Genomic DNA, 25,541 nt, shown 5'->3' with positions numbered 1-25,541 from the left:
ACAAATTGCTGTAGGGTTATCTCTCTTCATTTGGAGCGTAGACTGGGAGGGTAAAGAAAGGATATTTGAACTGGGCCTTGAGAGACAAATAGGAATTTAGATATGCTACAGAGGAAGAGAATTAGCAGTTACATATTTAGAGTACTTAGGTTGCTGATTAATTAGTTTAGCCTAACATTATAAAAGAATGAGTTAATGGGACCAACAGAAGCACATGGCTAACAGAATCTAAGGTTAAGTTGACTATGCCCATTGACATACTGGCAATAAAGAACCATGCTAAATATTGTAACCAAGTGTTCCATATTAAGAGATTAGACTAAAAATAGGAGGTAGCTTTGGAAGTTTTAAGTAATTCTATAGCTTTCCTCTTCCACTGAGAAACAAAGTAAGCACTCAGAGCTTCCCTGATTGTACTATTTCCACTTTCTTTCTCTACTGTCACACATGGGAAATAGAGACAAATTTTGGCCAAGGATATAATGTTTCCTACCTCAAATGATCTTCATTAGATATACATCTACCTCTTTTTCTTTGCCAAACTCTCCCACCACGTGGCTAGTAGAGAGTACTTACACCAGACTATTTTAGAAAAATCCCAAGTTGACCCAGGTTAGTTCCTACTGAGTCAGATGGTAAAAGAAGACTTGTACAACATAAAGAGAAAAATTTCTTTTTAAGAACAAGCAACGGGTTTTGCCAAATATATAGTTTAGAATAGAGGAAAAAAATTGCAACTTACAACAGGAAAATAGTTGACAAGAGTGAGGACTCTCTAGGGAGATATTTAGTAAGAGAACTAAATTACCTAGGTAACCCAGAAATAGCATGAGACTCAATGTCTTGTGGAATAGATTAAAATCTTAGTGTTAAAATGCAAATGATGGGAAGGTGTTGCACAGGAGAACTATTTCTTAGTCCTGAGACTGGATGTAAGTTTCTTCCCTGAGACTGTAGAATGGACTTTCTTATGCTTCTGAAGGAGCTACTGATCTGCTCTACACATTGGCATGAAAACACCTGTGATACTGCTCAGAGAGATCAGGTGTAGAACAAGGTCTGCCATGATGCACACTGTATAGCATTTTAGTAATGATGCATGAAGAAGTAGGTAAAGGCATAACAAGATGGCAGTTGATGAAACCTACATTTAGTCTCTACTTTTCGTCTGTATTTCTACCTTGTATAGTGAACATCTTTATATAAATCTTTTAAAAGATAAATGACAATGTCAGCACCAATATTCACATAGAATATTGTTTCAGAATGTTTACCACATTGAGCAAAGGGATCCTACAGCAAACTTCAGCATGTATTCACGGTATCTAAATGTAATCTTGCCATGCAGTTCTCAGCTATTTTGGCTTGACATGAGGTTGTATAGATTGCATACACAGGCATTTCTCACAGTGATCTTTTGATAGATGCTGATTGATGGATGTGACACTGTATCCCCATTCTCTTGGAGAGAGAATGTCTTCCGCCCTGCTAATGCTTTAGAATCAGCAACTATTGTAAGCAGAGAATTAAAAAAGAATCCTTATCTGATCTTTGATCTGTGCTGGCTTGTAGTTTCTATGTCAGGGGTTAATTAACCCCCTGAAACTTTATGGGATTTTCTCATGTCCATGGCTTGCCTTCTTTTCTAGGATCAGAGCCATTTGAAAATTAAAAGGGGATAAAAGTCCCTTCTAAGCAATCTTCTGTTTGGCTCTATTTCTGGTCCTGTTCTCCCTTCTCCCAGATTCCTATTCCACAGGTTTGTCTTATCTAAGATAAGCTAGGTCCTGTCATTTAAATGGAACATCACCTTATCATTCCATTCTCAAGTTGATAACCCCATGTCAAACATTCAATTTTATTCCTTTACACAGAGAAGTATAGATACTTTCAAAGCAATTGTTAGATGTGGATTTTATTTTCAGAATCTCAACACATTTGCAGATTAAGATAACATCATATTTTAACAAAATGCATAAGTCATCAAACTCTACTTACCACAGTTCTTTTCATCACTGCCGTCAACACAGTCTTCATCCCCATCACATTTCCACAACAGCGTAATACAGCGACCATTTGTGCACTGGAATTGGGAGGGTTCACATTTGGCTTTTCTCCCTAGAATAAGAAGGGAACATTCAGTAAAGCAAGGATTGGTTATAGATTCAAGATACCTAATACCCATGAATGGGGACCTTCTCAGAAGGATACTACCTATAACATCTTAAGGGCCAGAGTAGGAAGGATCTTCAGCCAGTGACTGACAGTAATTGTGTTCTTAGCTGGGTACATGCTAAGACTAAATACTACATTTTCAAGCCTCTTTCTCAGTGAGGTGCAGCCAAGGGACTACATTCTGACTAATGGAATGTAAACTAAAATGGTATATACAACTTTGGGAAATGTCCTTAAGAGGATAAAGGATCCATTTTCTTTCCATCTGTTCATTTCTGGTACCAGAAAATTGGGCATGGTGGCTGGAATAGTGATCTCGGGCAAATGGAGCCAGACCAAAATAGAAGGAATCCAGATTGCCCAGAGACCACAAGGGGCATCATCTCTGCCTGTGGACTCATTTCTCTCATTTGTTGAAACTATGTGTGTGGCTATAATCAGCCAAGTCCTAATCCTTTAACGGCATTTCTTGTCCACATCCATACTATTATCCATTAATGATGTTTCTATTACAAGCACAGTGAAGAAGATTTAGAAGGAGCAGCAAGAATAGGGTAGAAATAGAGATTTAATACATGATTCCTCCTCTTAGAAACTGAGGTCTAATTGGAAAACCACAGGTTTAAAAAACAGCTCCAAGATAAAAGCAACAAGAAAGTATAGTCAAGAGGGAAAGGAAGATCATTTGTCATTTAAAGACGAGAGGAAAGGACAGTGAGGTGGAGCTGAAGATGTAGATTCTATTTCTCTTAATCTGTTTTTCTATGCTTAATGATGGATATTTAATTCACACAATGGTGTGAACTAAGACTTGTAAGTGAGACAGTTGGTGTTTTGCCCGGCACAGGCCAGCTAATGTTCAGGTGCTTCCTATCATTAGCAGTTCTGTCCTTCTGGTGGATGTGATTGCTGCATGATAAAAGGCACAGATGTGGCTGCTTAAAGCAAATATACTGCAAATACTTGAGAAAAACAGTGGAATCATATAGTTTACGCAGATTACTTAGGGAGGGTGTCCAAGCAGAAGGCCTTCCGATTTCCTGCCACCTTTCAGCATTTGCAGCTGTGGCATGCTGGCATAAGAACTGATATTACAGAGACAAGCACAGACTGGAACTCTTGTGTTATGTGCACAATACCCTAGTTGGTCTCCCTAGTGTCAGCTACTCCCTGCTGTCTGGGAGCATTTTGTGCTTTGTGGCTCTTCCCAGGGAGATGAAAATTTGGCCCAAATCAAGATGACCATACTTCCTTGGATATTAAATATGTCGCTTTTAAAACTGCATCTATCACTCTGCTCCCATGAGTCTAATGAAGCTAGGACCCAGTTACAAAGCAGAATGGTTTCCTACCTTCGTTTCATAATATTTTTTCATTCTTCACATGTTTTATTGGTTGTAATATACTAGGGATTTAAAAGGGGAACTAGAGGGGTAGAGATTGTTGTCAGGAAGCAACACCTGTGTGGTTTTATATGCTAAACCAAATATGAGGTACCTGGTGCGTCTCCCCTCTCCCCTCATTGCCACTGGATTCTTAATATGTTTGCAGTATTCTCAATGGTAAGGGTACATATCTTGTAGCTCTATATAACCTTACAACCTTTGGGGACTGTGAAAGTGGTAAGACTCTACCTTGAGTAACAGAAAAAGAACGATTTGTAGTCTGAGAACATAGGTACAAATATACTTGGAAAGACTAGTAAGGTTGGAGTTAGGATACAGTAAAGGCTGAAAACCTCTGATTGTTTTTTTAAGATTTTAGTTATCAAAAGTTATTAAGTCAAAATGAGACAATAACATTGACATTGATATCTACATAGTCAAAACGGGAACCTTGTAATCAGATTTGAAAAGGAAGTTAAAGGTCAATGTCAAATGATAGTTTTCCACCCCAGGGTTAAGGTACCTGGAAGACAATCTCCTTAAAAATGAGTTTGAAGCTACAGATTTCATAGGCACTCAGAGTGGCCTGGGGTTAAATATGGGCATACAGTATCCCAAGGCTGATATTTACTCTACTATTGCCTTAAAGAGGGTTTCTGAATTTAGTTGTAATATACAAGCTATCAACAGTAATAAATTCTATTAAAATCCTAGCAGCTCTGCTCCAAGCATCTATATTGAGCAGACTCAGGACAGGCATCAGCATTTTCTACTAAGAAAATATCCGAAGCCAAAAAGGAGTTTAATTTCTAGCTTTTCTTATTCCAGATATTTCCACTTTACTCAAGCTTTTGCCTGGTCATCATAAAGCTATGTTTTACTCTCTCTCAACCACACAAACACACTCTCTCTCTCTCTCTCTCTCTCTCTCTCTCTCCAATAAGGAGTAGCAATAGGCATTAGGAGTACAGTGTGCTACTAAAATGTCCCTGCTAGTTTCCTAAGCACTTTGTTTTGAGGGACTGCTACTGGGCAGAAAGTGCTCCCTAGTTCTCTTTAATTCTCTGCTTCCCACAGAGAGGGACAGCTCAGACACTAAATCGAATGCCGAGCCCTTAGCCACCTGACTGGAACACTGTTAAGTTTTCTGTTCAAGTTTTTAAAAGGTTCTACCTATCCACCTCTGGTGCTCAGCTAGGACTGCTGCTGTGCAGAGCTCTAGGAGAATTGAAAGCACCAAATGAGTTAAGAAGCTTTTGCTTTCCAAAGCTTTGGGGATTATAGAATTGTGGACCTGCAGTCTATTTCCATCCATGAAAGTTAAGTCTCAAATTCAGTATTATACTTTCATAAAAGGAACAAGTTGAGCTTGAAATCATCTACATTCGAGGTTCTTTTAATTCTTAGGGCTAAGCTAAAGCCGATGACACCTCAAAAAATACCCTGGAAGTAGAAGTGCTAGGCACTTCTGCTCAGACAGGTGAGAAGATGGGGTAAAATGCAATTGTTAGTGAGTTCCTAAAAGTCATGAGGTTTCACAAGAATGCCTTAGGCTAGAGAGGTGGTTGAAGTGGAGGGAATGGCCACAATAGCAGGGGCCCTGTGTGTTCCACCTCTGCCTCTACCAAGACTTTCTTTTGAATATTAGATTTTTGTGTAAGAATTTGAAAAGAGTTCTATTAAGAAATTGTCTAGGTTTTCTTTCAGCTCTAATACTTAGAATATCTCTGCTCCTTTGGGTGAGGGGGTTGGAAGTCACTTGTACCTACTTGCTTATGTGCCTGTTTAAATTTGTAATGAATGAATTCCTGGAGTGTCAAAAAATTCTCACTTTTACTGTCACTTATGTAGATGGAATCAGACTATAGACTATGCACACTTACTTCAAGGACCTATTTTCCTGGGAGCCTTGCTTCTCTAAATAGTTAACATTGCTACACAGACACATTGGCAGTTCACTGGCTCCAAGAAACGCAGGGTTCTTCTTGGTGATGTTTGTATAAATTTATGGGGTATATGTAAAATTTTGTTACATGTATGTAATGAATGTATACTGATGAAATCCGAGGATTTAAGGTGTCCATCATGTGAGTACATTTTTGTTAACTACAGTCATTGACATTATTTCCTCTATCTTACTGTATGTTTGTATTCTTTAACCCACTTCTTTTCATCTGCCCTCCCTTTCCCCCCCATTTCTGAGTCTCTCATCTTTCTACCACCTACCTGCATGGAATGAAATATTTTAGCTTCCACATAGGAGAACATAAGATATTTGTCTTGCTGTGCCTGGCTTATTTCCCTTAGCATAATGACCTCCAATTTCATCCCCATGCTGCTGCAAATGGCATGATTTCATTCATTTTCATGGCTGAATAGTATTCCATTTTGTATATGTACCACATTTTCTTTACCCTTTCATTATTGATGGGCATTTAGGTTGATTCTGTATCTTTGTTATTGTGAATAGTGCTGCAATAAACATGCCAGTGCAGGTATCCCTCGGATATACTGATTTTTCCTTTGGGTAGATACCCAGTAGAGGGATTGCTGGATCAAATGTTAATTCCAGTTTTAGTTTTTTGGGAAATCTGCATATTGTTTTCCTTAGTGGCTGTATTAGTTTACATTCTCACCAGCAGTGTATAAGACTTCCCTTTTCTCCATATCCTCAGCAACATCTGTTGTATTTTGTCTTTTTAGTAATAGCCATTCTGACTGGTGTAAGATGATATGTCATTTTGGTTTTGGTTTGCATTTCTCTGATGATTAGTAATGGTAATGATTTTTTCAGTATCTGTTGGTTATTTTTATGTCCTCTTTGCAGAAATGTCTATTCATGTCCTTTCTCCCCTTTTTAATGGGATTATTTTTTCCCCCTGTTGTTTGAGTTTGTATATTCTGGATATTAGTCTCCTGTCAGATAATAGTTTGCAAATATTTTCTCCCATTCAGCAGGTTGTTCTTCACTTTGTTGATTATTTCTTTTGCTGTGCAGAAGCCTTTTAGTTTAATTAAGTCCCAATTTGTTTATTTGGTTTTTGTGGCCTAAGCTTTTGAGGTCTTTTTCAGAAATTCATTGTCTAGACCAATGTCCTAGAGAGAAACTCAGGGTTTTTAATGCATATAGTCTAACAGTTTTTATGACATTATCTAATTGTCCCTGCAGGGGTTGACATGGAAGAATAATACATAAGCTTCAGTAAAAAACTGCATAGGCCTTTGAGTAAATACCAAGCCTTCCAGATGGACTACAAATCTCCCTATGGGGCTCGGAGCAGCACCCTGGCAGGAGCACTCCAACATGCATGCCCAGAATATAGAGAAAGTGTCTCTGGGTACCAGGCTCAGTGTGTACTTCAACCTGCACAGAGGCTCATGCTACTACACTGCTGGGGCCACCAGGGCCAAGCATTTACATCTTTCATGCCCTTACTCATTGCTTGAGCATATGGGTGTTATTTGCTGGAATTCCTTCAGTCCATTTGTTTTGGCACTTCTGGGGCCACCAAGCACATTTATTTTTAGTCTAGTTCACTTCTACTGCCTGCCACTTTAATGCCAGTGTTTCTATTTGTAAGCTAAAACTCCTTTCAGGACAAGCAAATTTCTGAGTCAGCAAAAAAGTTTTCCTAAGGGGAGAAGGATTTGTAAGAGGCAAAGTACCACAACAGGTGTCAAGGGAAATGTTCTGAGCTGTCAAGCACAAAGGTTGTGTTCTGGCCTTAAAGTCAGCCTCTGAAACATTGTAAGAACCAGTTCGGGCTGGGCACGGTGGCTCATGCCTATAATCCCAGCACTTTGGGAAGCTGGCGGGGGGCAGATCACCTGAGGTCAGGAGTTCAAGACCACCTTGGTCAACATGGTGAAACCCCATCTCTGCTAAAAATACAAAAATTAGCCAGGCATGGTGGCACACACCTGTAATCCCAGCTACTTGGGAGGCTGAGGCAGGAGAATTGTTTGAACCCGGGAGGTAGAGGTTGCAGTGAGCCGAGATAGTGCCATTGCACTCCAGCCTGGGCAACAAGAGTGAAACTCCATCTCAAAAACTAACAAACAAACAAAAAAAACTAGTTCGGGGGCCACTAAAAAGTGGTGAATATGTAGGCTAATTCTTCTGAGTCACGGAAAAAAGTGAATTTTACAGTTCAATTGTCAGTTTTTCCATTTACATCAAATTCATCTTAAGAATCATGGATATAACCGAATTGTTTTTGTTGTTGGTCAAACACCACTCTAAGACTTCATATCTCTTAGCTTTTAAAATTCTTAATCCTGCATGGTTGGCCCTATTATTCCCCTTCTACAGATCAGGAAACCTGCCAGAGAACGAAAGTACAGTCACTTGTCCCAGATCACCCTGGGCAGAGCTAGGAGTTGAATCCAGGCACTGGCTCCAGATACTGTTACTAAGCATCAATTTAGATTGAGCCTTGTTGTTGAGATGGAGGCCTGCTTTCCTTCCTCATTCTAAGTTTTTAAAAATGCTGCTAGAATTCCTCAGCAAGTCTTCTAAAAGGATTATATCTCTTGGTTTTCTTGTCTAGGGTTCAAGTCAGAGGAAAGGCCCTCCATCAGATATACCTTGAAAATCGTTAGCTTCTGTGAGTGGTAAACTAAGTCAGTCGTTCTCAAGCTCCCGTGTGCATCAGAATCCCCAGGAAGGCTTGTTAAAACGCAGAATGCTGGGCCCCAGCCTGGATTCTGATTCAGTAGGTCTAGAACAGGGCCTAAGTTTGCATTTCTAATGAGTCAATGTTGACACATGAACTCAATTAACATTGAATTAATGTTGCCAATTTTGGTCCACACTTTGAGAACCCCCGCACTAAGGTTAAGAAGCTACAGATTCCACCCATAATGTAAGTGGCTCTTTCATTTTCAGGGTTGTAACATATACTTATAACACCCTCATAAGGCCCAATGTTCATCATAGGAGGGACACAGGAGATAAATGCCTCTTTTACAAAACACATGACAGTAACACCTGAGTAAAGCCCTCAAAACTATTTCGTAGAAAAAATTTATTTGGGTATCTTACTAGGCAGAGGTTCTTCTAAAATCTATCCTTCCCTCCCTGTGTGGTCTATCTTTGATTGGCCCCATTACTTACTCGAAATCAGTACTCCAGAAATGAGCCCAAATTCTTCCCTGACATTTGGCCATCAAGCCCTGGCAATGCCCAAGCCCTCCTCTCTCACCTGATCTAAATTTAAATCTCTTCTTTCTTTGCCTCCAGGCTGCCACATTCTCTACCCCTATCAAGCAACCTAGTGATTCAAGCAACCTAGAATAACCAAGAATGGGGTCATTTCTTGGCTTACCACTGTCTCTAGGAATTAAGTTCCCTACTAATTTCCTCAGACTTTTCCCTATTGGTCACCCACCATCTGCTACACAGGCTGAGCTAACAGCTCAAAGGGGACCCACTCACTTCCCCATGGCTTTGCCCTTCCTCATGGCTGCTTTGTCTCAGTTTGTTCACGTTGCCCTTGTCCACCCATTCACCAGGAGTGGGCTCAGATTGTATTCTTGAATCAGGCCTCAACGCCTTTTTTGGAAAAACTAGGTATGGTCTGGCTGCTTTCTCATAATAGTCCCTGTGCACAGAGCCATCACCCAAGGAGATGAGTTCAGCTACCATTTTTCACCTTTAGACACAAAGATCCCCTAAGGCATGGCCTGCAGTTTACATTTGTAACTCAGGACCTGGTGCCTGACATCCTATATTCTCTAGGCACTAGTTGGTAGTCTTGGGTGCATGAGTTGATTTATTAGTTTACTAATAAAGCTGGTCTGAACTAAAAACTTTTGTCAAAAACATTTTCCCCAGCTTTTTCAGAACTTGAAACCAAGTGTGACTGGTTGTTTTACTAGCTAGAATACTTTGAAAGACTCCAGGTTATAAAGGTCCCTGTTCCCTAGGCCTATGAGGGTACCTTCACCTCATCTTTGCAGCAATTTTTGTTTTTTTGAGATGGAGTCTTGCACTGTAGCCCAGGCTGGAGTGCAGTGGCCCTATCTCTGCTCACTGCAACCCCTGCCACCCGGGTTCAAGTGATTCTCCTGCCTCAGCCTCCTGAGTAGCTGGGATTACAGGTGCGCGCCACCACACCCAGCTAATTTTTTTGTATTTTTAGTAGAGATGGGCTTTCACTATGTTGGCCAGGCTGGTCTCAAACTCCTGACCTCGTGATCCGCCCACCTCGGCCTCCCAAAGCACTGGGATTATAGGTGTGAGCCACCCTGCCCGGCCTCTTTGTTGCAATTTATCACTTAAAAACAGTGCATTTTCACACACTTGTCTGTCAAAATGAGGGTGTCCCTTTGGGTGTGTTGGCTTCATTTCCATGTGAAAAGAGAGGTTCCAACACCTGAGAAAGTTAGCAGCGGCTAACTGGTAAGGTTAAGAGTTTGATATATCAGACCCAGATTTTACTTCTGACATGTTTTAATGCTCTTTGGTAATACTGGCAGTAATTCATTGTTGCTTGAATCATATCACTTTTGTAGGATTATCTGCAGAGATAGAATCATTTCTGGCTTTTTCAAATTAAAGTCTAACTTCTTGGTGATTTTAGGGAAACTTCATAAGCTAGAACCCAGATAGCATATGGAAACTCCAGCAATCTTCAGCTGCTATCTGCCTCTTTTATGATTAAGTCTTAAACACTGGATCTGCTCACTCCTCTTCAGAGCTTCTATTCTAAGCGGTCTTTGGCTGTTTCCTGCTTTGATTCCCCTACTAGACTAAGTGCCACGAAGGAAGGAACCAGTGCTGTGGTCACTCTGTCCCCATGCCTGGTGCCATACAGTAGGTACTCAGTAGATGTACATCAAGTGGTTTCAAGAAGATGCACAAAGATGACCAACATCAATCTGCAACCTACTTAGTGAACAGACAGATCAGTTAATACCTCAGATCTGGGGAAGTCTTTCTTAAAAAAATGAAAGATTAGAGGCAGTCTATAAAATAGAAACCCTATTTACTCACAGTATGTGGGAGAACTATTAAGTTCTAACATGTGATGTAACTCACAAATGCTGTCTATCGCTGAGGCTTTGTTATGTCCCTTGGTTGGCAAATTGCAAGTCCCCCCATCCCCACCACCTCGTCTATATACATAAAGGCTACCCAGATGCCTCCTGAGTTGGCAAAATCAGCTGCTCTAGCCAGAGGCTCCATCTTATAGTTCCCAGCATCTCTTAACTACAAAGTAGGCAAAGGATCTGTAAGCAAGCATTGAAACGTTTCTAACAGAATCTCCACACTTAGTCTCATAGGACCTAACAGGCATTCTCTTGCTTAGAGACTCAAAATAACTATTGGGCCCAAGCTTTCCTAGGAGACTTCACTCAATGGGAAAACTATGCTAAATTTATGGTCCAGGCTGAGCATCCCTAATCCGCAATCTGAAATGCTCCAAAATCCAAAATTTTGAGTGCTGACATGATGCCATAAGTGCGGAAATTCCATGCCCGACATGACATGACAAGTTGCAGTCAAAACTTTGTTTCTTGTATAAAATCATTAAAAATATTCTATAAAATTACCTTTAGGCTATGTGTATAAGGTGTATGTGAAATATAAACGAATTTCGTGTTTAGACTTGGGTCCCATCCCCAAGATACCTTATTATGTATGTGTGAATGTCCCAAAATCTGAAAAAATCTAAACTCTGTGGAACCCTTCTGGTTTCAAGTATTTCAGATAAAGGACACTCAACCTGTGTTATCACCTGCCATCTCATTTGGTTCCTGCAGTGCAGTTAGTGTACTTAACTAAGTGGTATCAACAGTGTTAAGAGTTTTTGTTGCAAGCCAATAGAAGAACTTAGCAAAGAGACACTGATTTAGTTTGAAAAATGCAGACAGTAAAATTGAGATGATTTTTACTTAAAAGCCAGATTCTCCTATAGCTAGGTTAGACTGTGCCCCAACTCTTCAGAAAAACGATCAGTTCTCAGATTTTCTAGCCCAAAACTCTTTAGGTGGCAGAAAAAATTGTCCCTGGACTACTTACTTCTGCTTAACAAGTATATCTCGCCCATAACCTCAGTAGACAGTATTTTTGGACTGTTTGCCTTGAAAGTAGTCTATCATGCTGTTGTCCAAGTATTCTTTTGAGATTAAGTAAATAGGGACCAAACTAAGCAATTTTGAATTTCTCAGCTAACCATGGAGAGGGCAGTTGTATTAGCCACCACAAGGAGCTCCCTAAGGCAGGTACATTTACAAGGAACATCATTATAGACCTCATCAAGCCCTTTAATACATTTAATTTCTTATAGGCTAGTATGTGAAGGTGGTTTTCCAAATGAAAGTCAGTATCCAAAGTGAATGCAATCATTACTTTTAAGTCATGTAGGCAACTGCCTCATCTTAAACACTTTTCCCTGCACTGAAAAGAACATATTTACATTCTGAGAGAAATAGAAAATGGGCTAGATATTTAAAATGAATTAGCTGTATTTCTATGCCGTGTGCCACGTCTTCAAGGTTTGGGATCAAAACTCAAAGCCATACGGCTAGGTACTATCTGTTCCCTTGATCTTATGGTCACGTTCTACTCTAGGAGTTCTTGTTAAGTCTTATCAGTTTGATACCTCTCCTGGAGCAGAAGGGGCTTGTAACAACTTTTCTCCTCTTCCAAAATTGTAATAAAACTACTCAACTCAAGTTCACAGTTATTCAATTTTATGACAGGTAGAGACACTTGGATCAGGTCTTCACTTCTTTTGAGCATGGAGGCTGTCACCTTTGCTAGCAACGTTTAGTGTTAAATAGCAGTCTATTGTACTAAAGTCTTAATAATTGGCAGGTCTACTTGACCTTTATACATGCTTTAAGTATCTGGGGACTCAGGCCATAAAAGCAAACAATCAAAATGACACAGGACAGGTACTATAGGTAAATGCCACATAAAGTGGGCAAGAGGGTGATTCAGGGAACAAAGCTACACTACATTTCATGAAGCTGTTACTGCCAAGGAGGGCTTGGCTGGTGACCTTCCTTTACACAGTCCTTGCTCACATGAGTGATCAGTCTTGGATAAGGGTTACTATCATCGTCATACCTTCATTGGTGCTATCTGGGTGAGCCAAGTTTACTTTCCCTGCCAACCAGTTTCCTACCTCCAGGTCTATTACTACCACCAGGAACACCAACCCACTTCTCACAATGAGGGAATTTTCTTTCTACTCTTAGGCTAGTTGCTAGCCATACATGAATAGCTCTCACAAAACCTTGGTTCTTTTAGACTCTGGCCTTAAAGAATATATCATACGACAGATCTTAATCTTGACTACTTAGGCTGGAGGAAAATGTCCTAGAACCCCCAGGAATTGTGCAATCAGGTATACCAACTTCTCATTAGCTTTAAGTTCCTTACCAGAGTCTCAGTGCTCACCTGTCTTGTCCAGGAGTATTGTGGAACAGCACCACGTGCCAGTGGACAGAAGGGGTATGCGGTAGAAGCTCCAGGGTAGAAAGTCAGCCCACATGCCCTGGGACTTTGAACTTAAGACAGATGACAGTTGGGGGTTGGTTTAGGGTCAATACCTGCCTCAGCCCATTTCCTCCAGTTCTGAAAGAATCTGCCTCCTTTCCTTTGAAGAATTTGTTTTTCCATTGTTCATGGCATGTCAAATATTTCACATGTGACAAAATGAAAAGGATCCTCACCTGCCTAATACAAGGTGAACATCTGGCTTTGACTAACTCATGTCAGTAGTTTAGGTGCATTCCTAGCATTCTATAAGGTAAAGTTAACCTCCAGCGGAAGGGACATGCAGCAAAAACAAAAGTTTTCTCTCACCTTCCTGGATAATTGTCCCTCCTTCTGGTATACCTTAGTGTTTTGAAACGTTACAAAAGGCATAATGCAAGTCATGGCACTATACTGAGAAATCGTTTAGTAAGTTAATATTACTCATCTATTAATGACTAATGCTAGCGTTTGAAAACTCTTGTAAGCAGAGCTTTTCTACGCTCTCAGGCTTGTTACACATCAGATTCCATGTTCACTACACATTCGTCCTCTTCAAAGTGTCCAGGCAGGGGAAGGCATTTGAAAGAACGGCCCATAAGAGCCTGTGGAGTCTCCTACTTTCCATTGAAAATAACACTTCCCATGCTGCTCACTTAAGAGTCCGCGGAACCATGTGACCAGCCTAAACGTGATCGCACCGCTAACCAATCGCAGAGGGCAGAAAGGCCAGTCCCAGTTCACACGCTCCGGACAGTGGCAACCAAAGGGCAGGCGCATTCGGAGACGTAAAAACCCCAGGTATTGCCCGAGAGGCTCCTTGACCACATACTTTAAAGTTCGCTCTCACTTCAGGAGCACGTGACTGCAGGCAGGCAGGGCCACCTGGCGACGGGAACTAGGGACTCTGGAATGGGTGTTAGGGGCCTGGGCGGCTTTCAGTTCCAATTCCCCGCAGCTGGCAAGCAAGCCCCTTGGCGTCACATCTGAAGATCACTTCGGGGACGCGCTAGGATTCTGGGTCGTCTTAGAAAGGCTTTCTGTCGCTTGTCCAGGAAAGTTACGAGGCCCCAAGTGGGAACGTGGCTGAAGACCAGGCAGGGCCTCCAAGCCCCTGCGGCAGGCTCTAGGGACCCGACAGTCGTCACCACCGCCCTTCCCAACAAGACAGGGCCACACACCCGCTCTCGCTCTGTTCCTTTGATCTATTGTTTAGAATGAAGGCTAATTACAGTCACTAGCCTAGGACTCAATTCCTCTCCAGGAAACGTCACTGGGAAGGAGGATCAGCAAACTAACCTGATTAAGTCTTCCTTCCACTCCCCCTCCCCGTTCGGCTACACGAGAGACCCGAGAGGTTTCCAAATGCCGCCCGAGGCGTGGAAAAGGGAGAGGAAAAGCACCCAGAGGAACGTCCTGTGTAAAGCCCCGCTCCTCCCCTACCCCGCACGCCGGAGAGGCGGCCCCGCGCCGGGGGAGTCGCAGTCCGGGTGCGCAGGCTGAGCACTGCCCGCGGCTCCGCCGAGCCTCCCGGCTGCCGCCCACCGAACGTGCGCCCGCTCACGGCTGCCAGAGGACTCTGAACCCCGGCCGGCACCTGGCGCTCCGCGCCCCCGGAGGCGCTCACCTTCGCCCACCGTCCGCTCCCACACTCCCTGAGGTTCGAGGGGCGAGCCCGGGGCTGCCGCGCACGTCTCGGCCCTCTACCTCCTTCCTAACACTCCGCCTGGCAGAGGAGGCAGAACCATTGTTCAGTGCTCGGAAGCCTACATACCTCAGCCCCTGTCAAGGGGGCGAGACACGAGGCAAAGCAGCGGCTTTGGGGGAGGCGGTGTGAGGGATCGAAGACTAGTTCAGGCGAGGCGTCAGGACACCCCAAACCCCACTGTTCCCCAAGCCCGGCTCCCTTTAGCCTCGGCGCTGACAGCTCAGAGGCGCCACCACGGAGGGGAGGGAGAGAAGGCGAGAAGAGCCGAGAGGCGCCTCCTAGGAGGCGGGTGAGCAAACGGAGACCTGCGCCTCGGGGTCTCCCGGTGCCCCGGCTGGGTCCCGCCCGCCGGCGAAGGGGCGCGTCCTCACTCACCGGTTCCGGTGGCGCAGCTCTCCCGGGGCGCCCAGCACAGCGCGAGCAGCAGCCAGAGCGCCCAGCGCGCGGACGTGCCCATGGTGCCCGCCTGGATGGTGCCGCCGCCGCCGCCGCCGTTCGCTCCGCACAACAAGTTACCAGCCCTTCCGAAAGGAGGAAGAAGGTGGGGGCGGGGAGGGGAAAGGGGGAGAAGGAGGGGGAAGGAGTTGGGGGGGAAGGGAGCGGGGAAGAAGAGGGCACCCCCTCCCCTACAACTTGCACAATCTCCTCCCCACCAGCCAGCCCACCCACCCACCCACCCACCTCCCCCGGCTGCAGCGGCAGTTCAAGCCGAGCCTGCGGGCAGAAAATAATGCAGGCGCTGCAGAGGAGGGGAGGCAAGGGGAGGGGAGGGAAGGGAGAGGGGGTGGGGAGCCGAGAGCAGAAGAGAGGACAGAACAGAGAGGAGCCGGGAGCGGAGCACCCACACCGGCGGCGGCCGGAGCGCGGGGTGAGGAGCGTGGAGGGGGCAGGAGGGGGAGTGGTCAACGGGAGGCGCGGCGGGCGGGCGGGCGCGCGGCGGCTTCAGCCCTTCTTTCCCTCGACGCGCTCCTCTTACACGCGCCGGACAGCCGGGTGTCCGCGCCGGGAGTGTGCGAGTGTGAGCGTGCGTGCGTGAGTGACCGTGGTCGTGGTCGTGGCCGTGGTCGTGGTCGTGGCCGCCGCCGCCGCCACCCGGACTGCTCTAGGGGCCCGGCTGCTCCGCGCGTCCGCCTGGGGCTCACGGGGGCCCGGGGCGGCCGCTGGTTGGCTCGCGCACCGCCCTCGCCTCCAATCCCCGGTGCCTGTCCTAATTTCCTGATCCAGGGAACCTGCCGCCGCAGCAGCTGTGCGCTCCCTACAGTCATTACTGTACCCTCCCGGCGGCCTCCAGCAGAACATGCAGCAGCAGCAGTTAGCGCTGATGCAACTGTCGTTGCTATTGCCACTGCCTCCCCACTAACGGGGCGTGCACCTGGGGGGTACTTGCAGTTTCCAGGGGCAACAAGCATCTCTCTACCACCCTCTCCTGCGCCCCTGAGAGAGGCTGGTAGGTAGCATCTTCTTCGGGCCTCCTGTATCCATCCACTCAGAAAGTGATGAAGCGGAGGGGCTCCAAACGTTTGGGCTGCTCAAATGTGGGGTTTGGGATGCCGGTCTCAATCGCACGCTGAGATGCCATTTTGCTAAAAACTAAATGTGTCTTTAAGTGAGAGAGTGTGTGTGTTTGAAAGAGAGTGCGCGCGGTTGTGGCTGGTCCTCTGTAATAGAACAAGACTGAAATAACCCAGCCTGGGATGAGGAGAAGGGAAATTGCTAGCGCAGCTTTGCATTTGCTCATCAACGATTATAGTTAATTGCTAATTGCACAAAATGATAGTTTGAGGGCCTGTAATTAAAAGCTTAACCTTTTCTTGTTTGGAAGAGAGGGGCCCCATACGTTTATTCCTCTTGATATACTTTGTAACATTCAATTACAAGAATCGAGGAGAGAATAAAGGAAGCAAAGGCAAGACTCCCAGAAAGGAGTCTTATAGACAGTACCTGAGTCTATAATTTGCTTTTTGTGTACTTCAGTTTTCTTGCACACTTAGCCCTGGTTGAGGTGCGTTGTCTGCTGTGGTCTGTTAAGCATCTCGCCAGAGTGGGAGGGCACATCGAGCGATTTCACTTTCTTAAATAAAAGGTTTTTAGGTATTTTTAAAAGGTTGTTTTTATCTTGATTCAAACTTGGAAGATTTCAATAATATCATATTCCGACTCTATTCTGTTGGTGATCTGAAGAGCAGTGGGCACTGCCTCACTGTCTTCTCCTTGCCCTGGTTTTCCTGGAAATTTGTCAGGGCTAGCAATCAAGGGAGATGTTTATTAGGAACTTACTATATCCAGGAAACACACGGGAGAGGAAAATTCCAAGTCAGGGTACATTTCTGTGGGCCAAAGATATCCTGATTGTGACTGCTGAGCGTGAAAGGGCTTAACTCTAGGTATGGCTGGGATCTTGCACTATAGCTCATTTTGAATGCTATTTTGCCCACCCTGTGGTTACATAGTTGATACAAACTGCAGCAGCCACACAGGTTGCATGTGAGACAACTGAAATTTGTTTTTATGACATTTAGTAGTGAAGATGCATGCCGGTGTTATTCACCTAATGGCATTGAGATGTGATAGGAAAACCTTAGTGCATGATGTCTTTCATATTCTCAGGGTTCTGAAATGCCATCTGATGAGCTGAGCTGTCGCTTTACAGAAGATGAAAGGAGTAGAAGGGACGGGTGGAATCAATGCAAAAAGAGGCAGCATTAATAAACAGTCATATGACTTGTTTTTAAGACTTTACTCAGAGATATAGGTATACTACAAGCTATACATTGATATGGTATAATAAGACTTATGTTTGAAAAATGTGTGTGAGTACTTTCTAATTCTCCAAGGGATATAAATAAACTTTCGGTGAACTTAGCTGCAGCTCTGTGTTCAATCCTGTAGCTTTTTTGTTGACTCAAAAGAAAGCATAACTTTTGGCTCCATCTCTGATTGACTGTGTAACTTGGGAAAAATCACTGTGCCTCTCTCTGTATCTGCCTTTTGGCCTGTAAACTGGAAACAAAACCGACCCACATTATATCAAAGTGCTCCGTGGCCTCAAGGACCAGCTCTCTGCAAGGCGTTGTTTATTAGAAGAAAAAGGTTGTATGGAGAAATTCATTAGATTATGATAGAAAGTAGCCAATAACTAAAAAGATAAATTGATGATAAGTGGATATTGAAGTGGTTGAACTAACAGAGCTAGTTGATCATAAGTGGAGACTGAAATGGTTGAACTAACTGGGTTCACAGAAGTTGACACTGCTGGATTCCCGATGCCTTCAGGTAAATGCAGAGGCAATCCCATTCACTCCTACAATCCACCACATTCATTTATTTGTTGAAGCAACACATACTGAGCATCCCTGGCTAGCAGGCACTGTGCAAAGTAATGGGCATACAGAAGTGCTTATCTAGGAAGCTCAGCATCTGGTAGGGGAGGCAGACAAGTGGGCAATCGTAGTACCCTATGTATAGCACTCTGATTAAGAGATGCTTAAGGTGCTATAAGATTGCAAGGAAGAAGCAGCTATTCTGGCTGCAGGATGAAGGTATCAGAAAAGGCTTCACAGAGTGTTTGTCTCTGAGCTTTTTTCATAATTTTTACCAGTAATCTGAATTCTCCCTACTTCTGGACACATGGTAGGATTGGACATCCTGGCCCCCTTATGGTTGGATGGGGTCGAAAGACTAACTTTGGCTAATTATTTGTGAGCCTAAGTTACAGGGTGCCACTTTCAGACTGGAGCATTTAATTGCTTATGTGAAACCCTCTCTTTGTGTCTGCATGGTGACAAGAAATGTTTAAGAGGTGGCTGCTGCATTAGTCCAGGTCTCTGAGTGATTAGATTCATTTAGAACTACCCATGTGAGTAGTTCCCTGCTGTCTATGTGTCTTTAGCAATGGTCACATAGAGTAGAGGTTAGCAAACTAGGGCTCATGGGCCAAGTCTAGCCAGTCAGCTGTTTTTGTATGGCCTACAAGTAAGAATGATCTTTACATTTAAAAAGAGTTTTACAAAGAAGAGGAATAGTGTGCAGCAGAGACTGTATGTTGCTCACAAAGCCTGAAATATTTATCATCTAGCCCTGTAGAAAACAGAAATCAAACAAACTTGCCAACCCCTGACATAGAACGGGTGAGAGAGTAGTAAATCTTTGTCATCTTCATCTACTGAGATTTTGTTATCTCAGCATAACCTAGTGTTAACCTGACTGATACACCAGGGGAAGAGGGAAGGAAAACCATGGTGAGCAGAGGGCGCAAAGGCAAAAGAGCAGTATGTATTCAAGGCAGTGGAAGGGATTCAGGGTGGTTCAAGGGTGGGGTTCAAATGGACTAACAATGCGAAGTAAGGCTGAAGAAGAAAGGCAAGGACTGGATTAGCTGGAGTCTAGGATGTCATGCTAAGGCTTTGGATTTTATCCTATGAACCATAGTAAGGATTTGTGATAGATTTTGATCAGAGGGCTGGCATCCAGTTTCTTTTACTGTGACAATGGTATGGAAAGCAACTTGTCTAGGGTGTGGGATAGGGTCAGACTAGAGGAAGAAACATTAGTTAGAGGCCCCAGTAGTGAGGGAGTGCATTCAAGAAAGTAGAGGAGGCTGGGTGTGGTGGCTCACACCTGTAATACCAACACTTTGAGAGGCCGAGGCAGGCAGATCACTTGAGCTCATGAGTTCAAGACCAGCCTGGGCATCATAGCAAAACCCCACAAAAAATACAAAAAACTAGCTGGACGTGGTGGTGCGCTCCTATAGACTCAGCTACTGGGAGTGGAGGGGGGCCTGAGGCAAGAGAATTGCTTGAGCCCTGGAGGGTGAGGCTGCAGTGAGCTGTGATCATGCCATTGTACTGCTGCCTGGGTGATGCAGGGAGACCATGTCTCGAAAAAAATAAAAATAAAAAGAGGAAGAGACTACTGTTTGATTAGTCAGAAGCATTCAAATAATTCCTCCATGAGATTTTTCTCCTTGTTTTTTTGGCTTTATCTTTTTGAAGCATTTTCCAAACATGTATAATCCCTGCATATCACTGGCTATGTCTGCTAAAAGTACAGATTCTCAGGCCCCTCCCTTGATGATCCTGATTTAATTGGTCTAGGATAGAACCCAGGAATCTGTATATGTAACCCTATTCCAGTTGATTCTTAGGATTAGTCATGATTAAGAAACTGTTTTAGAGAATGACTTCTTCAGTGCCATTTAATTGCTAAGTAGGTTTCCTTCTGTCATATTTGTGTAAATTAATTTGTCAAATTTCTCCTAAGGGAGTAGGTTAGGACCCATAGAAAATGCTAAGGTTGATGCTTGTCATCATTTTTTTTCAAGGTCCTTAGACTAATAGTATTGGCATCAGAAATAATCTTCAAACCAATTTGCTAGTTTGTAGTACTCATCACTGTGATTTCTACCCCACAGCCTCAGCATAGAAAGTAAGAAGGGAAATGAGCTATCCTTTTCTGGGGCCATCCCCTTCTGAAGTGTTTCGATGGTAACTTCCCAGGCCTCCATTCCATTATTTTCTAATTGTGTGACAGCCCAGGGAGATGAGTGGGATTCACCCCTTCTAGGCTCCATGAGTAGGACCTGATGGTCAAAATCATTTTAGCTTCCATCAGAATCACTTGGAAGGCTTGTTAAAACATAGATTGCTGGGCGCCACCTCCAGAGTTTCTGAATCAGTAGGCCCAAGAATTTGCATTTTTAATAAGTTCCCAGATGATGTTAATGCCACTGGTCAGGAAGCATACTTTGAGAACCACTGTTCTAAACCCATTGGTTTACTTTCCCTCTCAGCTACTGTGATTGGTTTAAGGGCCTCAGCCAGTCAACCTATGGCTTTCCTCTGTTGGCATTGATTGGATGCTTTAGCCCTAAGCACATTGCAAAAGCTAGCTCAGTTACGATGAAGCTCAGGGATTTTGCTTGGCTAGAAAGGCACTATCTTCTAAGTAATGAGATGTGTGGATGTAAGGCCAGAACTGCTCCTGCCATTTTGCCACCCTGAAGGAAGCCAGTTGGAAGATGAAACTGACTCATGGAGAAGAGGAAACTGAAATAAATGGCGCTCAAATTTGTAAGCCCAAGCCCAGATCAGCTTGTTTCAAAAGCTGCCATTCTGTGGGACTTCTCGCTTACCTGCACCAAAACATTCCCTTTGTTGCTGAAGTCAGTTTAGATTGCGTTTTCTCTTACTTGCTACCTAACTGACAGAAGTGCCCTCTTGAGGGATGGAATGTGCTTACCTGAAAGCAATAGGCAAAACTCTGCACATGGCCACCCAGTAGAAACCACATGGCTAACCCTTCCTGGAGGGCATTCACAAGAGGAATACAGGTGTTAGTAAGGTCTGTTTTGAACAACTGTATTCTTGTGTAACCTGGCCAAATCAATTCCCCACTCTAAATCAGGGGTTAATGTGGACTTATTATAAATGAATGCCAATTGAGGGTTACAATCTGGTAACAACAAGGTTTTTGAAATTCCAAGGCCAGAGACAATTTTACACACTGCTTTTTGAACAATTTTGGAAAGTAAAAAATGTGGCCAAATGTAAAAATAGTGGAAACTCCAAAATGGGTTGAATATGAGGCTAGACAAATGGTTATTAACTGGGAGCAATTGTAGACCCAATAAATGTTGGTCAATGTCTTGAGACATTTTTCACTGTCATGCCTGGGGGAGATATACTCTTGGGAGATGTACCCTTTACTGGGTAGAGGCCAGGGATGCTGCTGAACATCCTACAGTGCACAGGACTGGGCCCCACAATGAATTGTTCAGTCTAAAATGTCAGTGGTGCCACAGTTGAGACATTCTGAGCTGGACTTTGGAGAAATCAGATGGCTCTGTATGTGCGAGGTTTTTGTCTGGGTTGGGCGGAAGGAGATTGCTTAGGACTCGGGTGGCCTAATAGAAAGATGTTCTATCTCACAACAGCAAGGACAAGCTGGGTTTTGTCCAGTCAATGACAGATATGAATGCAGTGTCAGAGGAGGTTGTGGGTAGATTTACAGAACTGGGAGATGTAAAGCAAATCACACGTAGTTTACATTTTAAGTTGAAATAGGTCAATGTAGGGCACATTCTAGGCTGCACTGTGAACTCACCAGGTTCTTTGTTTTGTAGGGTTGAGTTTTGTTTCCTTTGGTTTACAATGCAGGAATGAAATACTGGACCACTTATTTTCGGAAGCCCTAATAATTAATTCCTACGACTCTGGCCCCGAATTTGATTGTTCTCACTTGTCATAAATGTAATTTATAGGAGGTTTTGGAATATAGGGCTATAGCATTTAAAACACTCTTACAGTGGGAGTTTCTATGGAAATAGAGGCATAGCCCGAGCTAGTTAAGCATAGATTGCTTATTAGAACATAAGAATTTTAATCTGCAAGTTAGAGTAATGCAGCAAGTTCTTTAAGTATTACCATTTCACCATGATATTTCATTTTTGAATTTTTAAGAGTTTTGTGGAAGTAGATAGTTGATTTATTTAATGTTTTCTTACTTGGTTATGTAAGGAGGTTTCAATTCATATTATACTGCTGCTCACATTCCTTGAAGGGCTGAGTTTCTGAATGAATATGCTTCCTTCCAGCCTGGCTATTTGGGAGGGTTATGTCCTAGCATCTCTATATTGTTTTGGAAACACACTTATGAGGAGTTCTAATGCTGATAATGACCATGTCTGCAGAGTGGAGGGGAGGCCCAGTTTTTGAGCCTGGCTTTAGGGTTATATGGTACATGTAAAAACTGCAAGTAACTCAGAATTTTTGGAGGATAGATCCCAGAGGAGATACCAGAGAGAAAGGCAAGTACAATTAAGGAAGGCATTTGTATATTGTTTGTTTGTTTATCCACAAGGCATTTAGTAAGCCATTGAAGATTTTTGATCAAGAGATTATTTGTTTGGATATGAGTATTTATAAACGTGACTATCTGAAAAGGTGATTATGTCTGTACGGGATCTAGAGGGCACTCATTTGGTACCTGAAAGCCTTTGTGTGTTGAATGAATGCAGAGAGGCAGTACTGGTTAATGGTTAAGAGAGTGGGTGCTGGAGTGGGTCTTCCTCAGTTCAAAGCCTGGCTCTGACCCTGTGAAATCTTAGGCAAATTATTTAGCCTCTCTTTATGCCTTAGTTTTTTCACCTGAAAAATGGGGGTGGGAAGAACATCCACTTCTTATGAGGGTTGGATACATTTATAATAAAGCATTTAGAACAGTGCCTGGCATATAATAAATCAGCAGCTTCAATGTATAAGAGAGGCAATTACAGGTATGGGCCTAGGATGTGAACAATGTAAGACTGTGGTCCTCAACCCTGATGGTACATTAAAGTCTCCTGGAGAGCTTTTAAGAATATCAACACAGGAACAGCTCTATCTAGGCCAACTGAGTAACATGTCTGGGAGTGGGGCCTGGGCACAAGCAGTTTTTAGCTTTCCAGGTGAGTCTAATGTGCATTCTAATTGTGACTCACTCGGTGTCAAGCCTGAAGCGGTGGCTACCGGGGTATAGAAGGGGAGCTGTGTGGTAGGTTTTGAATGAGAATGCACTCTTAGGGAGACAGGGATGTTGTGGTGACTGTGGCAGGAGAAACAAGTGCAAATTCCTCCTAGTGTTCCACAACAGCCTCCCAGTTGTCGCTTTGTGCATCCTGCTCCTGGCCCAGCATCTCACATCCAGCTAGGTTTGTCAGCTGTAAGGGAGCCAAAGACCATGGGAGGTCAGAAGCTAGGCACAGCTAGACTGTTTGGAACCCAGCTGGTGTCTACCTATCGGGTGATGGATTACATATCACTGGTCTCATGCCTTTACAAATCAATCTACCAACAAGGACTTGTCGAGCACCTTCTTGTGGGACCTACAGTGTGCCAGGTGACTGGAGGGCAGCAACCAGATAGCAATGTGGCTGCTCTTGGGGGTAAGTTGTTTTTGTTTTGTTTGCTTTTTCTGCAGGAGCCAAAACTCAGGCTTGTTAAGTGGTAATTGACAGTCCTTCTAAGGAAGTTTCTCTTGGATTTGCTGCCAATAGGAAGAGTATTATTTCTCAGAGCACTATAGCATTCATTTATCGAGTGCCCACTCAATTATGAGGCATGACAGATTTGCCATCTAAAAGAGGAAAGACCACTTAATGATTCCTAGAGTCAAAAGTCTGGAATAAATGGATAGACGATCAAAGAGTTAAGGGGATTCTATTGTAATTGGAGAAGCACTTTTATCAGGAGCCAGGTCTTCCGCTGAGATCTTAAAGGAGCCCTTGAATGAGTTGTGTGGGAGGGAAAGTATATTTTTGAACATAAAGAAATAGTGATTTGGCCAGGCACGGTGGCTCACGCCTGTAATCCCAGCACTTTGGGAGGCTGAGGTGGGCGGATCACCTGAGGTCAGGAGTTTGAGACCAGCCTGACCAACATGGCACAACCCCCTCTCTAATAAAAATACAAAAATTAGCCAGACGTGGTGGTGGGCACCTGTAATACCAACTACTCGGGAAGCCAAGGCAGGAGAATCGCTTGAAACTGGGAGGTGGAGGTTGCAGTGAGCCAAGATCGCACCATTGCACTCCAGCCTGGGCAACAGAGCAAGACTCTGTCTCAAAAAAAAAAAAAAAAAAGTGATTTTCAGCTGTTCTTGTGATAGGATAACAAGGTATAGGCTGTGGTTTTATTGCTAAACCAAGGTGGGAGAAGATTTAAGACCTGGTAGAAAGTGGAATTCTATTTTGGAATTCTGTTTCCCCTGACCTCAGGAGACATTTGAACTCTCTCAGAAGGCGTGTTTATCACAGCAATTTTCAGAGTCTCATTGTTTTTCTGAATGGATGAGGCTTGCATGTGAGAGAAATAAGAAGTTTCACCCTTTGGGAGAAGTTTCCTTGTATAGTTGAAGAACTGGTCATGGTTACTGACCCATATTAAAAGATAATTGATGGTTAATGACCCAAATCAGACCTCGTTCCTAAATTGACTTGGATTTGCTTTGGGAAGAAGATAATGAAAGGTCATTCGGAAACACCAGAGAGGTCTCTTTGTGGATAGAGATGGAGAGGGGAAATGTTGGGATTGGGAGAGGAAACTTGGGGAATGAGACATACCTGAGACTGCTATTGACTAATATTTGCTTTTTGCATTCTTAGCCATTAATACCACAATTGATATTGACAACACCACAATATCAACAGTGTCCTTCTTTGCAATCAAAGCTTTCTATTTTCCTGCTACGAGAAGTAAATACTGTGAAGGCAAAAATTATGATTTAAATATTTGCAGGGCTTACAATGTTTGTGGAATTGAATTGGAATATGGGAAGAGATCTTTTAATCAGGTTTTCTTGGTGAACTCTAGGCACCTTTCAGGGCATCTACAAGGAGGATGGATCATTGTTTAGTTTTCTCTCTTTATATCTATTCTTCCCTCCCTTCCTCCCATTTGCCAGGGCCTGCAAGAAAAGACAAAGAAGAGATGGAGAGAGAGTTGGCTGGCATAAAGACTGCTCAAAATAAAATGACAGATGCTGGCAAGGATATGGAGAAAAGGAAACCCTTATATGGTGTTGGTGGGAATGTAAATTAGTACAGCCACTATGGAAAATAGTATGGAGTTTCTCAATAAACTAAAAACAGAACTACCATACTATCCAGCAATTTCGTTACTGGGTATTTATCCAAGAGAAAAGAAGTCAGTATATCAAAGGGATACCTGCACTTGCATGTTTATTGCAGCACTATTCACATTAGCAAAGACATGGGATCAGCCTAAGTGCCCATCAATGGGTGAAT

General features: G+C 43.5%; 1 protein-coding gene across 4 annotated transcripts in view; it reads right to left on the bottom strand.

The window, feature by feature from the left end:
- The window catches only part of VLDLR (very low density lipoprotein receptor), a 33,880-nt gene extending 18,216 nt beyond the window's left edge, over positions 1 to 15,664 (bottom strand). For 2 of the 4 annotated variants that reach the window (XM_003273862.4, XM_030796187.1), the window contains exons 1-2: positions 15,134 to 15,663; positions 1,999 to 2,118 (exon numbers count right to left, since the gene is read on the bottom strand). In XM_003273862.4, coding sequence (XP_003273910.1) covers positions 1,999 to 2,118; positions 15,134 to 15,215 — 202 coding nt within the window. In that variant the 5' untranslated portion in view covers positions 15,216 to 15,663. Of the gene's footprint in view, positions 1 to 1,998; positions 2,119 to 15,133 lie in introns of all 4 variants that reach the window. The other 2 variants (XM_030794786.1, XM_030795619.1) reach the window with 2 other exon arrangements.
- Between the last annotated feature and the right edge of the window lie 9,877 nt (positions 15,665 to 25,541).

This window comes from Nomascus leucogenys, chromosome 1a (genome assembly GCF_006542625.1).
Source record: "Nomascus leucogenys isolate Asia chromosome 1a, Asia_NLE_v1, whole genome shotgun sequence".
Lineage (NCBI taxonomy): Eukaryota > Metazoa > Chordata > Mammalia > Primates > Hylobatidae > Nomascus > Nomascus leucogenys.
The sequence above is the reverse complement of the archived record's forward strand: the minus strand, read 5'-3'. Positions and strand labels throughout refer to the sequence as shown.